Below are 12,364 nucleotides of genomic sequence, written 5' to 3'. Positions count from 1 at the left end.
GGGACATGAGTTCGATCCCTGGTCCAGGAAGATCCCACATGCCACGGAGCAACTAAGCCTGTGCACCACAACTACTGAGCCTGCGCTCTAGAGCCCACGAGCCACAACTACTGAAGCCCATGCCCTGCAACGAGAGAAGCCACCGCGATGAGAAGCCCCCACACCGCAACAAAGAGTAGCCCCTGCTCGCCGCAACTAGAGAAAGCCCGCGTGCAGCAGCAAAGACCCAATGCAGCCAAAACTAAATAAATAAATAAATACATACATTTATTAAATAAATACATTTTAAAAAGTAAACGTTTGTTGCTCTCGTCGCTGGAGTCAACAAGACAGCTCTGCTGATCTTGCCTGAACCTATTCACCTGCGTGAGTCAGCTGTGAGCAGATCTCAGCTGGCTTTGCTTAGGGTGACTGTGGTGAGTCGGCTCTGCTCCATGTCTCATCCTCCAACAGGCTAGCACAGCCACACTATCATGGCAAAGGCAGAGGTGGAAGAGCAAGCAAGTCCAATCACACACGTATGTTTTTTACTTCTGCTTGTAGGAGTTTTGCTAAATTCTTATTGACCAAGAAAACTACACGGCCAAGCCTAGAGTTACAGCTGGAAAGCAAAAGATATATAGAGAACAGTGAAGCTTTGGGGCCATTTTTGCAATCTACGGCACGAATGGATTACTAACATATCACAACCTCTTATCCTGCTTTACAGTACCAAGAGAAGGAAAGTCAATTCAATGAGCTACTTACTATCAAGTGCCAGCACTGTACTTGGAATTAGGACTATGAAAATAAATGAGATCGTGTTAAAAAAGAGCTCAGTCTGATATGGGGGAACATTTAAATAAATTAGTACATTATTAAAATAAATTAAAATTCAGTGTAAGTGTTAACAACAGATATTTTAATGAGGTGGCACAGAAAAGACACAGATTAACTCTTTCACCTCCTTTACCAGATATTTCACAGCCAATTTAATGAATTTTATTGTAATCAAATTTCCTCTTGATTCTGAGAACATGAAGAAAAAGCTGACTGAGATTCCCCAAAGAATAGCCTCATAAAAATGCAGTCTCTTTAAAAATTAAATCATAAGTTCTATTAGGCTAGCAGAAAGTCATTTGATTCTTTTGTTGCTCAGTTACACTTAGTAGTCATCCAGTTTCAACAAAAATTTATTGTGTGCCTAGCTGTGCAAGCTATTTTGCTGGGAATTTGCTAGGATTTGGGGATGCCTGGCAAAGATGACTAAACAAAGATGACTTTAAAAAAAATGGTATCTGCCTTCCAAATAACTTAGTCCTACTTACTTCGAAGTCCGTTGCATAAAACATATACAAGCAAAGCCATTGTGCTTAAAGCAGAAGTTGGGAGCCTGGAGCTCCCTCCAACCCAGGCCACTCCTGAGGACACCGTTTAGTCACTTGAAGATTCTCTAGTCTAATCCATCTCACTAGTGTACAGTCACATTGCTGGAAACATGTGCCCTTTGTCTCTTCAGTGCTCTCTTATATGTAGACATATGGTGACCCACTCCATACAGAGACTTAGTGTAATGTGGCATTAAATGAAGCCTGGATTAGAACTATGTTAGACCTCAAATAGAAAGGAGCTCTGAATATAGCTCACAAATTTTCAGGTCATTAGCTGTAAATGGAATCATAATTGGTGAGGGGTTATTCTAGCACAGTTTGGGAATAAGATGATGAGTTAATCTTCCCGCTTATGGCAGATAGCTTCTTAAACTTTGAAATGGAATTCTTTGAGACTTAAAGATAGGGATATAAATACTTTGCTGGATTTTCTCCATTAGTCAAGATTGTTTAAGAGGGAAAAGTTTGCCATTGTTCTGAAATATTTTTTCCTCTAATTAATCCACATTATTTTTAGGGGGCTTTGCCTAGGAGGAAGACTAACTCCTTATGTTCCTTCCCTCTCTTTTAGGTCCTACTCCCATAGCTTTAAACTGTCACTTGGAATCTTTTGGGAGGGCGGAACAGAAGTGGGCAGAGTGTTTGGAAACCGGACTGAAAAATTCTCCATAAAACACTACATCCTATAAATGGTTCTGTCTGGATGGATTCCTTGAGATGTGTTTTATTTCCATTAAAAACTCAAAAACTTTGAAACATTCACCGTTCACGTCTCAAAACTTGATGGGGAAAATATTCATCATTTGAAGTATTCAAGAAAAGACTGAAGAAATAAAAGAAACCAGTTGTTCTCCGGACCACCTTAGGAGGCAGAAGTTCCCGGAGAGCCTTCAGGGCTCGTTGGGAAGGGAACCCAAGATGGGCGTTAAGAGCCTGACAAAACGATGTTCTTCTGTTTAGAAAAGAAGAGGTGGGGGATGGATGGTGCCCAAAGCTAGCGGGTCAGTGTCACTTTCTTCCTCCTTTGCCCCGCTCTTGTCCTTCTTCTCTGTCCTGCGTGTCCTCACTTTCTCACCAGCCCCCCGACTGCCCATCCTCGCCCTTCGCATCCTCCTAACCCCCTCGTCCGTCCGGGCCCGGCGACTACGCCCACCCACCCAGGACCGGGTCGGCCCAGGGCTCCTTCCCATCCCCAGTCCCGAAGCTCACGCCTCTCTCTCTCTCTCTCTGCCGCCCACGCTCCCCGCTCCGGCCGCCCCCATACTTCCCGGCCAAAGGGGATCCCAGCCAAGTAGGCCGCCCAGGCCTCGGCCCTCCCCCACCCCGGCCAGCCAGACCATAAAGCGCCCTGCCCCGCCGCCAGCGCACTCAGCTCCGCGGCGCCAGGACGCGAGCACCGCCCCCGACGGCAGCCCGGACGCCGCGCTCGCCTCACCTGCGCTGCGCGCGGGAAGCCCGACCGAGGGGCCGCGCGCCGTCCGCACTCCCAGGCAGGGCCCGCGGAGCCGTGAGTCCCGAGCGCCCGCGGGGAGCAGGAAGAGCCAGCATGCTGGCCCCGCGCGGAGCCGCCTTGCTCCTGCTGCACCTGGCCCTGCAGCCGTGGCTGGGGGCCGGCGCCCAGGCCACCCCCCAGGGTAAGTGGGAGCGAGCCGGGGCGGGAGCCACGGGCCAGGGTCCCTCGGTCACGGAGTCCGCCGTCCCGCGCTCCACTTGGGCGAACGGAGGGACCAGCTCCGCGCGCGGCTCGGCCCCTGGCTCCTGGGGCCTCGCTCGGCACCTCTCTGTTTTTTATTGTGATTGGAAACGATAATTAAAGATTAGAATTTTCGGAGATTAGATTATCCAGCGATGAGACCAATTCCCTATACAATAGTTTGGGGGATGCAAAACCTATTTTCAGTCTAGGCAAAGACGTGGGGTTTCCAAGCTTACGGCGCGGCCCTAGACCTCGAACCCGTCCTGTTTGAAGTAGGGTGAAATCCGAATTTCGTCCCCCGCGGCTCTCTCTGGCCGGCCCTCCACTCAGCCCAGCATCCTAAATCCTTCGACGCGGCAGGAGCGATGTTCCGCCCAGGTGGTCTGAGGCTGATATCCCCAAGAAAGGTGCAGTATTGCTGTATTGCCCTGCCACTTGCCTTTTTCTGCTCCAACTTTGCTGGGACCCCAAAGCCTCCTTTGGGAGTTGGCTTGGTCTCTTGATTCTGGAGGTAAATTGAACTGGAAGGCTGAGAAATGGGTCTTTCTCTACAGAGGTTAATAAGTTGATTAATAATTTGAAAAGCCACCTGGATGATCAGTCTTCAAACCCCTTTGTGAGATGGGGTGAAAAGAACTGTTGGGCAGAAAGCACTTAAGCTTAAACAGAATTTTGGAAAGACCAAAAGGAAGAAATTATTTAAGCAAGAAAACATCTCAGGGCTTTAACTGGCTATCCAGTGATGACCTTCATCTGTTTGAATTGATGCCTGGGGTTAATTTTTACTGACTAAGAAAATAAAGCTGGAAGAGACATGCAACTTGAAGTAAAAATTGCTAATTCTAGGAAGGAAGGCAGAATGAAGAATGCCTGTGCTGGTGCTCTCCATTCCCTTCCCCTCCCACTGCAGTAATTACCCATTTAAACTTTGCATTTCACCAGATAACTCATTTTGATTCCAGACCAGGTAACCAGAATTGTGTTTTCAGGGGGTACTGAACTGCTTTTAGTTTGGGTTGAAATGTTTAAAATGCTGTACTTTATAGTATTTATTCATTGTGACCTTGCTTCTAGGAAGGTAAGAAAGGAAGCCTTTTTTAAAAATTAATGTATAATTGGCATATAATGTTATATTAGTTTCAGGTGTACAACATAATATTTGATAATTGTATACATTGCAAAATGATCACCACAATAAGTCCAGTTAACATCCATTGCCGCACATGACTACCGATTTTTTTCTTGTGATGAGAACTTTTAAGATCTATTCTCTTAGCAACTTTCAAATGTGCAATACAGTACTATTAACTATAGTCACCACGCTGTACATTACATCCCCATGGCTTATTTATTTTATAACTGGAAGCTTGTACCTTTTGACGTCCTTCACCCATTTCACCCCCACCACTACTACCCCACTTCTGGCAACCATCAGTCTGTTCTCTGTGTCTATGAGCTTGTCCTTTCTTGTTTGTTTGTTTTTGTTTTTAAGATTCCACATATAAGTGAGACCATACAGTATTTGTCTTTGTCTTAATTTCACTTACATAATGCCCTCAAAATCCATCCATATTGTCATAAATGGCAAGATTTCCTTCCTTTTTATGACTAAATAATATTCTATTGTGTGTGTGTATCACATTTTCTTTATTCATTTATCCATTGATGGACACAGGTTGTTTTCATATCTTGGCTATTGTAAATAGTGCTGTGATGAGTAACTCCATATATCTTTCAGAGTTAATGGTTTTGTTTTCTTTGGCTAAATACCCAGGAGTGGGATTGCTGGATCATATAAGGTAGTTCTGTTTTTAATTTTTTGAGGAACCTTCATACTGTTTTCCATAGTAGCTGCCCCAACTTACATTCCCACCAATGGTGTACAAGGGTTCCCTTTTTCCCACCTCCTCACCAACGCTTGCTGTTTCCTGTCTTTTTGCTAATAGCCATTCTAACTGGTGTGAGGTGATATCTCATTGTGGTTTTGATTTGCATTTCCCTCATGATTAGTGATGTTGGGCATCTTTTCATGTATATGTTGCCCATCTGTCTATCTCCTTTGGAAAAATGTTTATTCAGATTTTCTGCCCACTTTTAAATATGTTTGGTTGTGATTTTTTGTTGTTTTGTTTGTTCTTGCTATTGAGTTGTATGAGTTTTTTATATATTTTGGATATTAACCCCTTTTCAGAGATGTGATTTGCAGATGTCTTCTCCCATTCCATAGGTTGCCTTTTCATTTCATTGGTTTCCTTTGCTGTGCAGAAGCTTTTTAGTTTGATGTAGTTCCACTTGTTTACTTTTGCTTTTGTTGCCTTTGCTTTTGGTGTCAGAAAGGAAGCTTTTTGACACAGTTCAAAAGTTTTCTTATTAAAAAAAAAAAAAGTTTTCTTATTGCAAACATTATTTAACAGGTTTGAATTCATGGGTATAATATTTTGTGTTATATGAATTCTTGACATTTGAACACACAACTTCATGGTGTGTTGCAAGTATGGATTTTGCTTCTTGGACAGAGCTGCCTGTTTTATGGAGACTTGAAATCAGGCTATACCTAAATTATCTGGTTAATTTAATTGCTGTAGGCGATCTGTTTAAGTCAAGTTTCTGATAGATTCTTTATTGAGTTGATTAGTTTGCAATTATCAGCTCAGCTGAATAATTTGCTTATCTCCTTTTTCCTCTGAGCTGCCTTGCTAGTCTTATTGGTAAGTATTCGATTTTCATACAGTGATGGTTGGGCTCATTGGTAGCAGTAATTTCACCTGTAACACTAGAAGGTTGTGCTTAGATCCTGGCACTATTACTAAAGCGTAATAACATTAGTAGAAATTTGTGGTGACTCATTTCCTTTTCAAAACACTCTCCAAACTCATTACTAACTAATCCCAACTTGGCCTCTTGAGAGTGAAGCCAGTGGATTAGAGGAACCATACAGATTGAAATGCGGTAAACTTAGTTTCAGCTGAATTATGAAGTAATCATGGTCAAAGCAAAAATCAGGAATACCAAGAGTTTAGTTTTGCATGCAGTTCCCATACTTTTAAACACACATCTCTTTCCTGAAGATGTCTTGTCCTGAATGGAACTTTTAAATATATTGCCTTATTTCCCTTTGCTCCCACTGGTGGAAATGTAAAGTTTCCAGTTCTCTGGAAATTTAAAAATTCTATGCCCCTTTTGAAGTACAGTGGGCAGCAGTCCTCATGTTTGGGGAATGTGGGATGCTAGAAAGAACATAATAGATATTCTGCTTTCCAGCACTGCTAGTATTAAAATCATTATTGTATAAGGTTCTTGATACACATGAAAGAAACAATACAGATCTAATCTGAAGACAGATCGTCTTTTAAAAGGAGTAGACATTCATAAATAACTAGGCTTTTGCCTGTTTGTTTTATAACTTTTTTTCTTACGAAAGCAACACCTGTTCATTGTAAGAAAAAAAAAGAAAAAGAAAAAGAAAATTGGATAAGTAAAAGCAAATGAAATTAAAAATGTATAATTATTCAACCCAGAGATAGCTACTATTCTTGTTAGCATTTTGCCGTATTGTTTTTCAAATCTTTTTCTGGGCAAATACATATTTCAAATGGGGTCATGTTATACATGTAATTTTATCATCTGTCTCCACTTAATATATCATGAGCTTTTTCCCATATCTAAGTATTCAGCTGCATTACCCTTTTTAATATATAGTAATTTAATATATAGTATTTCTCTTTTTGGGTGGACCAAAATTTATTTATCCAGGGCTCTAATGTAGGACACTTAGTTGTTTCCAGTGTTTTTATACTAAAAATAATTTGTTGAACATTTGCAGTGCCACAGGATGGCTTCGGAGGGCTGAAATCCCTGTAATCTCTGTCAAGCCTTTCTGTCTCTGTTAAGAAGAGACAAAGTGCTGTGCCAGCAAAGGTTCAGGTTTCCCACCTCTTCCAATTAGCTTTTCACATAACTCCTTCCTAAATAGAAATTCTAGAATTAACACTGGTGGTGAATCTCCTAAATAAATTACCATGTCATCCATTATTTTCTTAAGATAAATTCCTTTTGTAGCAACACTAAATCAAAGAGCATATGTGTCTTAGGGCCTTTGATATTGTTATTTAAACTGGCTTCAAAGTGTTTATACCAGTTTAAATCTTACCCACCAGTATATGAGTACCCACTTTCCTGAATCCTCACCAACAGTTGGGTATTATTGTATGTATTGTTTTTCCAATTTGATGGTGAAAATAATACCTCGTTGTTTAAGTCAGCAATTCCTTCATCATTAGTTAAGCATATGAACACTTATATATATACTTATTTGCCATTGTAACTCTTTTTCTGTAAATTGCCTTTTCATGTTATTTACCCATTTTTCTATTAGGATGCTTATTTTATTGATTTGTAAGAGCTCTTTATAAATTATGGATACTGTGACCCTTTTTAGTAACCAGATTATTGTATCCAGCAGACAGCTCTGGAGCCTGAAGTTCCTGCAGGCTATGGAATTGTCCAAACGATATTTGCATAAACCAAGAAAAATACTAAGTAACTTCTAGTGAGTATTACCCAAATTTGGCCTTTGCCTTTTAAATTAACTGGACATACTCTCTCATAGCTTTCATAAAGTTTGAGAGAAGGTGCTGCTGACTGGATCAAAAGCAACTTACACAAATATAAATGCAGGTTCTAGTTTTTGTAGACCAACTCTATCAGTGAGGTTACAATCAAGAAATAGAAACCACGTTGTATGGTTCTGTTTTGTTTCCACATCGGGATTTCTTAACAGAGAAACACTGGGGCACTGTAAATGCACAAAGGGAACACTTAGGTCTCACAAAGGTAGCAAACTGTTTTGTTGACAGTGTATCTCCTACCATACCCCTGCTTTCTGCTGCATATTCCCTGTGTCACTTATCACTGACCAGGAAAAGACAATTGGCTCCGGTCCAAGAGGCACATGAGAGACCCCAAGGCAGAAATTCACTACTAGGGGCCATAAGAAAAACAATGATTTGGATGCTGTTACCTGCGTCCCCCCCACCTTATACGTTAAGCCTTTAATATAAAGGCTTTTAGCCTTTATAACTACTTTATTTATTTATTTATTTATTTATTTATTTATTTTTGGCTGTGTTGGGTCTTCGTTTTGTGCGAGGGCTTTCTCTAGTTGCGGCAAGCGGGGGCCACTCTTCATCAAGGTGCACGGGCCTTTCACTATCGCGGCCCCTCCCGTTGCGGGGCACAGGCTCCAGACGCGCAGGCTCAGTAGTTGTGGCTCACGGGCCCAGTTGCTCCGCGACATGTGGGATCTTCCCAGACCAGGGCTCGAACCCGTGTCCCCTGCATTAGCAGGCAGATTCTCAACCACTGTGTCACCAGGGAAGCCCCGCTTTTAGCCTTTATACTAGCCTCTCCCTAGTGGGAATTTTCAGAGCCACTTCTTCAGCCAAAACGCAATTTTGGGTTTGCAAATTTTGTCTTCTCTTGGGGGCTATAACCTTGTGATGAATACTGTGCTCTATTTCTTCTGGTTCAAATGTCCAGCCACCGTAAGAGTGATGAGGAAGAACTGGCGTGTTTGACAATGTGGAAAAATGATTACAATATCAGTTCACTTCATAGCTTACTGTCAGATTGTCTCCCCTCAAAAATCGTGTTTGCCCCAAAGTTAAACCTTTCACTGATTGTTCCTTTCTCCCCATTCTCCGCAGTCTTTGACCTTCTCCCATCCGCCAGCCAGAGGCTGAACCCAGGTGTCCTGCAGCCAGTCCTGACAGACCCCACCCTGAAAGAGCTCTATGTGATCTCCACCTTCAAGCTGCAGACCAAAAGTTCAGCCACCATCTTCGGCCTTTACTCTTCAGCTGACAACAGCAAGTATTTTGAGTTTACTGTGATGGGACGCTTGAACAAAGGTAAGGAGATTTATAGAAATTATTTTCTTAAAAATCCTCTCTGCCTATTCCAGGATCTGGGGTCTACTTTCCTTCAGATGGTTCCATCCACCATTGATTTCAGTTTTCAATACCAAATTCCTCTGATTGTGCATTTACCTATATAGGGAGGGTGAGTTGATATCGGGAGAAAGAAGGAAGAATAGCTTGCGGCAAAAATGCCCTTTGACGTTGTCCGATCCTCGTGTTATTTTGGATCCAGTTCTGGAAGGAACAGGACCCAGGACAGTTTGGCCACTCAGTTAGTCAGCTTGAGCTGCTATAACAAATACCATAGACTGGGTGACTTAAGCAACAGATGTTTATTTCCCACTGTACTGGAGGCTGGTAAGTCCAAGGTCAAGGTGCCAGCAGATGTGGTTCCTGATGAGAGCCTGGGTCCTGGCTTGTAGACAGCCGCCTTCTCACTGTGTCCTCATATGGCCTTTCCTCAGTGTGTGCTGGTGCAGAGAGAGAGAGTGAGCTCTGTCTTCCTTTTCTTGTAAGGACACTAATGCCGTCATGGGGGATCCCACCCTCATGACCTAATCTAAACCTAATTACCTCCCAAAGGCCCACTTCCTAATACCACCATATTGAGGGTTCGGGCTTCAACATATGAATTTGAGGGGAACACACACATTCAGCCTGTAATAGCCACCCACACCATTCTTGTGCTCCCTTAGAAGCATGTGGCTTAGCAGACCTAACTCCTAGGTCTGCAAGCACCTCCCGAACTTGATAGAAAGAATATATCTCAGCGGTAGAACAAAATGAACAGCTCTCTTTTCTACCTGTTTTGTGCCAATTTACACAGGTCTGTCACTTGTTTGTTCCCTCTGCTGTCAAATGTTTCACTGTCAAATTGAGTTCCTACATATACTAAGAAATGACTTCCAAGGAAAAAGGTCACTATTTTTTCATCTTCTTCTCTTCCACCCGTGCCCTGGGGACAACACCTGTTCCTGCTTATTGAGGAATGTGACAGATACGTGTCCATGCTGCCTTATGCTTTTAAAAAAGGAGGACTGGTCCTTCCAGCGAGATTTTTTTATTTCAGTTTGCTCTACAAAGTAGATACTTCTAGTGCTTCAAACTCTCTGAGATTCTAATTGTGATTGAACACTTAAAGCTGCAGGTGTTGGGAGCTGAAAGAAATTCCTAATTCTTAGAGTTCACAGGACTATGGAGTTAAAAGCAAGAACGAATGGGCTTTTGACCCCTCCTTTTATGTCAAGTTCCAATATCCTCCCTCCCTCCTTCATCTCACTCACAAGTCTGCTTTCTCTGTCTGTTCCTCACGGCCTCTCAGGGGCTGAGGTGCAGTTTCAGACAGTGAAGGGAGTTGGGGACATGGTTCATGATTTAGCAGATGTTTCAACCATTCCTGCTCCCTTTGCCCCGCCTTCAGCCCTGATGGGAGGTAATTTCACCCATCTCTCTGCCTTGATTCTGACAACCCCATTTTGCCTCACATCTCTTGAAGGAACAACTCATTGTCTAAGAACCCAGCTACTCAGTTTATCATCTATAAACGCCACCCTTCTTCATCTAAGGGCAGTAGCTTCTCACTAAATTATTTTAGATGCACTGGAAGGTTTTTCTTTTAGCTCACTCAGCTTAGTGGCTAAAAGGCCCGCTATAGAGCCAAAAACTCTGCTTCTAGATTTAACTCTCTCTGAATCTCACCCTCTATTTCTAAATTGGCCATTGTGGAAAAACAAGCAACTTCCCCCCAGCTGATTCTTTCTGTTCACTCTATAGAGGCCGGGGTAATGCTAGATACATGGGCAGGTAGATGGATAGGGAAGGGGGTTGTTAAGTGCGTTTCCTTTGAAGAATCATCAGTCATGTGAGTCAGCTGTTAATACCAGCTGATCTCCATGTTAAAGGAGAAAAAAAGAGGAAAGGATTGAACACCTTTCCACCTGCCAACCTACTAGGAGAGATAAAAAGCTCTTAGAAAAAATATTTTTTAAAAGGAGTCCTAAAAGAATCCAGAGATGACAATTCTCAGAAAACAAAGAGGGATTTATAACAGTATTAGAGTTGAAGAATTTGACACAGAGAAGATTCCCTGGAGCAATAGGAAAAAGGACAGAGATTTGCCATCCCTGGTGAATCGGAAAGTTCTAGGAAGGAGCAGGAGCCCATTGTGACTGGAACAGAAAGAGAAGTCACTGGGTCCATCAGGTCCAGAAAAAGATGCAGCATGTGTTTGTGACGCCCCATTGAGGTGTTCAGTGGTGGTGCTGGGCTGCACCCTGCAGGCCTGCAAGTCTTGTTGCCCAGCCTCGAGACCAAAAGAAGATCCCAGAACAGTGACAGAGACATCAACAGTTTATTGGACAGGGGATCTTACATGTCTGCAGCAAAAGGTCCTGGAGCGACATCCCACTGTATAGACCAGACAGCAGGCAGGACATGGCAGCGATCTTTGCTACTCGGGGGAGAAGGAGGCTACCATGTATAGGGGAATTGACGTCAGGTTGGCTCATCAGTTACCAGGGAAACCAGCAGCTGGGGCACATTCCTCACAGCCCCTCAGATTAACCACCATCATGAGGGCAGAAGTTTCCCTTTAATAAACTAGCAGGTGGAGGCATTCTGGCCTAAGGATTAGAATAAGCACTTGCCGGAGCAGGGGGCAAACACGTTCATGTGAGTAGCGAGTAGGTGAAGCAGGTCTTCAGTGACCTGACCGTTCAGGGGGCCATGCACACCTGCCATGATTTGTGGAGGGTGGGGGGAAAGCATCTTCCTGGAAGGTGAACCCCAGTCCATTATTCAACTGACAAGGCTCAGCTGCTCTTGTCTTCTGTTGCTTTGCATGGAAAACAGCGAAACAAGAAATCAAGACGTATCTCTCGTGACTTAAAACACCAGAGTAGGAAATAGGACACATCTTTCCCTCTATTAAAGGTTATGGTTTGGGAGAGGGTGACTGCACAGATGGAATCGAAGAGAGGATTTGGTTGTCTGGGCCTTTGACGAGCTCCTACGAGAAACTAAAGTGTATTCCATGAAGACTGCAAAGAATGAGTTTGCCACTGAGCTTTCTGTTTCTACCCTCTCACTCTCCAAGTCATCCTACCATGGTCACCTCATTACTGTTCGCAAAGCATAACTTGGATCTAGTTATGCCTGACTGCAGAGACCTGTAGTGGCTTCCGATCCCAAACTGAATAAGGTGCAATTGCCCAGGCTGGGCATTTAGGTCTTTCTATTGCCTGACTCCCAACGAGCCTTTCCAGTTTATCTGTCCTTCCAACTGTCCATGCAGCCTGTGCTTCAGCCGGATGGGCTAACTACTGTTCCCTGGACGCACCCACGCTGTCGCTCCTTCTCTGTCCTTTTGCTCTTGCCCTCTG

The 12,364-nt window shown here is 43.3% G+C and overlaps 1 protein-coding gene across 1 annotated transcript in view; it reads left to right on the top strand.

Moving 5' to 3' along the window:
* Positions 1 to 1,082: 1,082 nt before the first annotated feature.
* The window catches only part of THBS4 (thrombospondin 4), a 52,053-nt gene continuing 40,771 nt past the window's right edge, over positions 1,083 to 12,364 (top strand). The window contains exons 1-2 of the mRNA XM_082458080.1: positions 1,083 to 3,004; positions 8,772 to 8,975. Coding sequence (XP_082314206.1) covers positions 2,917 to 3,004; positions 8,772 to 8,975 — 292 coding nt within the window. The 5' untranslated portion in view covers positions 1,083 to 2,916. The remainder of the gene's footprint in view (positions 3,005 to 8,771; positions 8,976 to 12,364) is intronic.

This window comes from Balaenoptera physalus, assembly GCF_965194825.1.
Source record: "Balaenoptera physalus genome assembly, chromosome: 3".
Taxonomy (NCBI): domain Eukaryota; kingdom Metazoa; phylum Chordata; class Mammalia; order Artiodactyla; family Balaenopteridae; genus Balaenoptera; species Balaenoptera physalus.
Note: the sequence above shows the minus strand (reverse complement) of the source record. Positions and strands in the feature narration are given on the sequence as shown.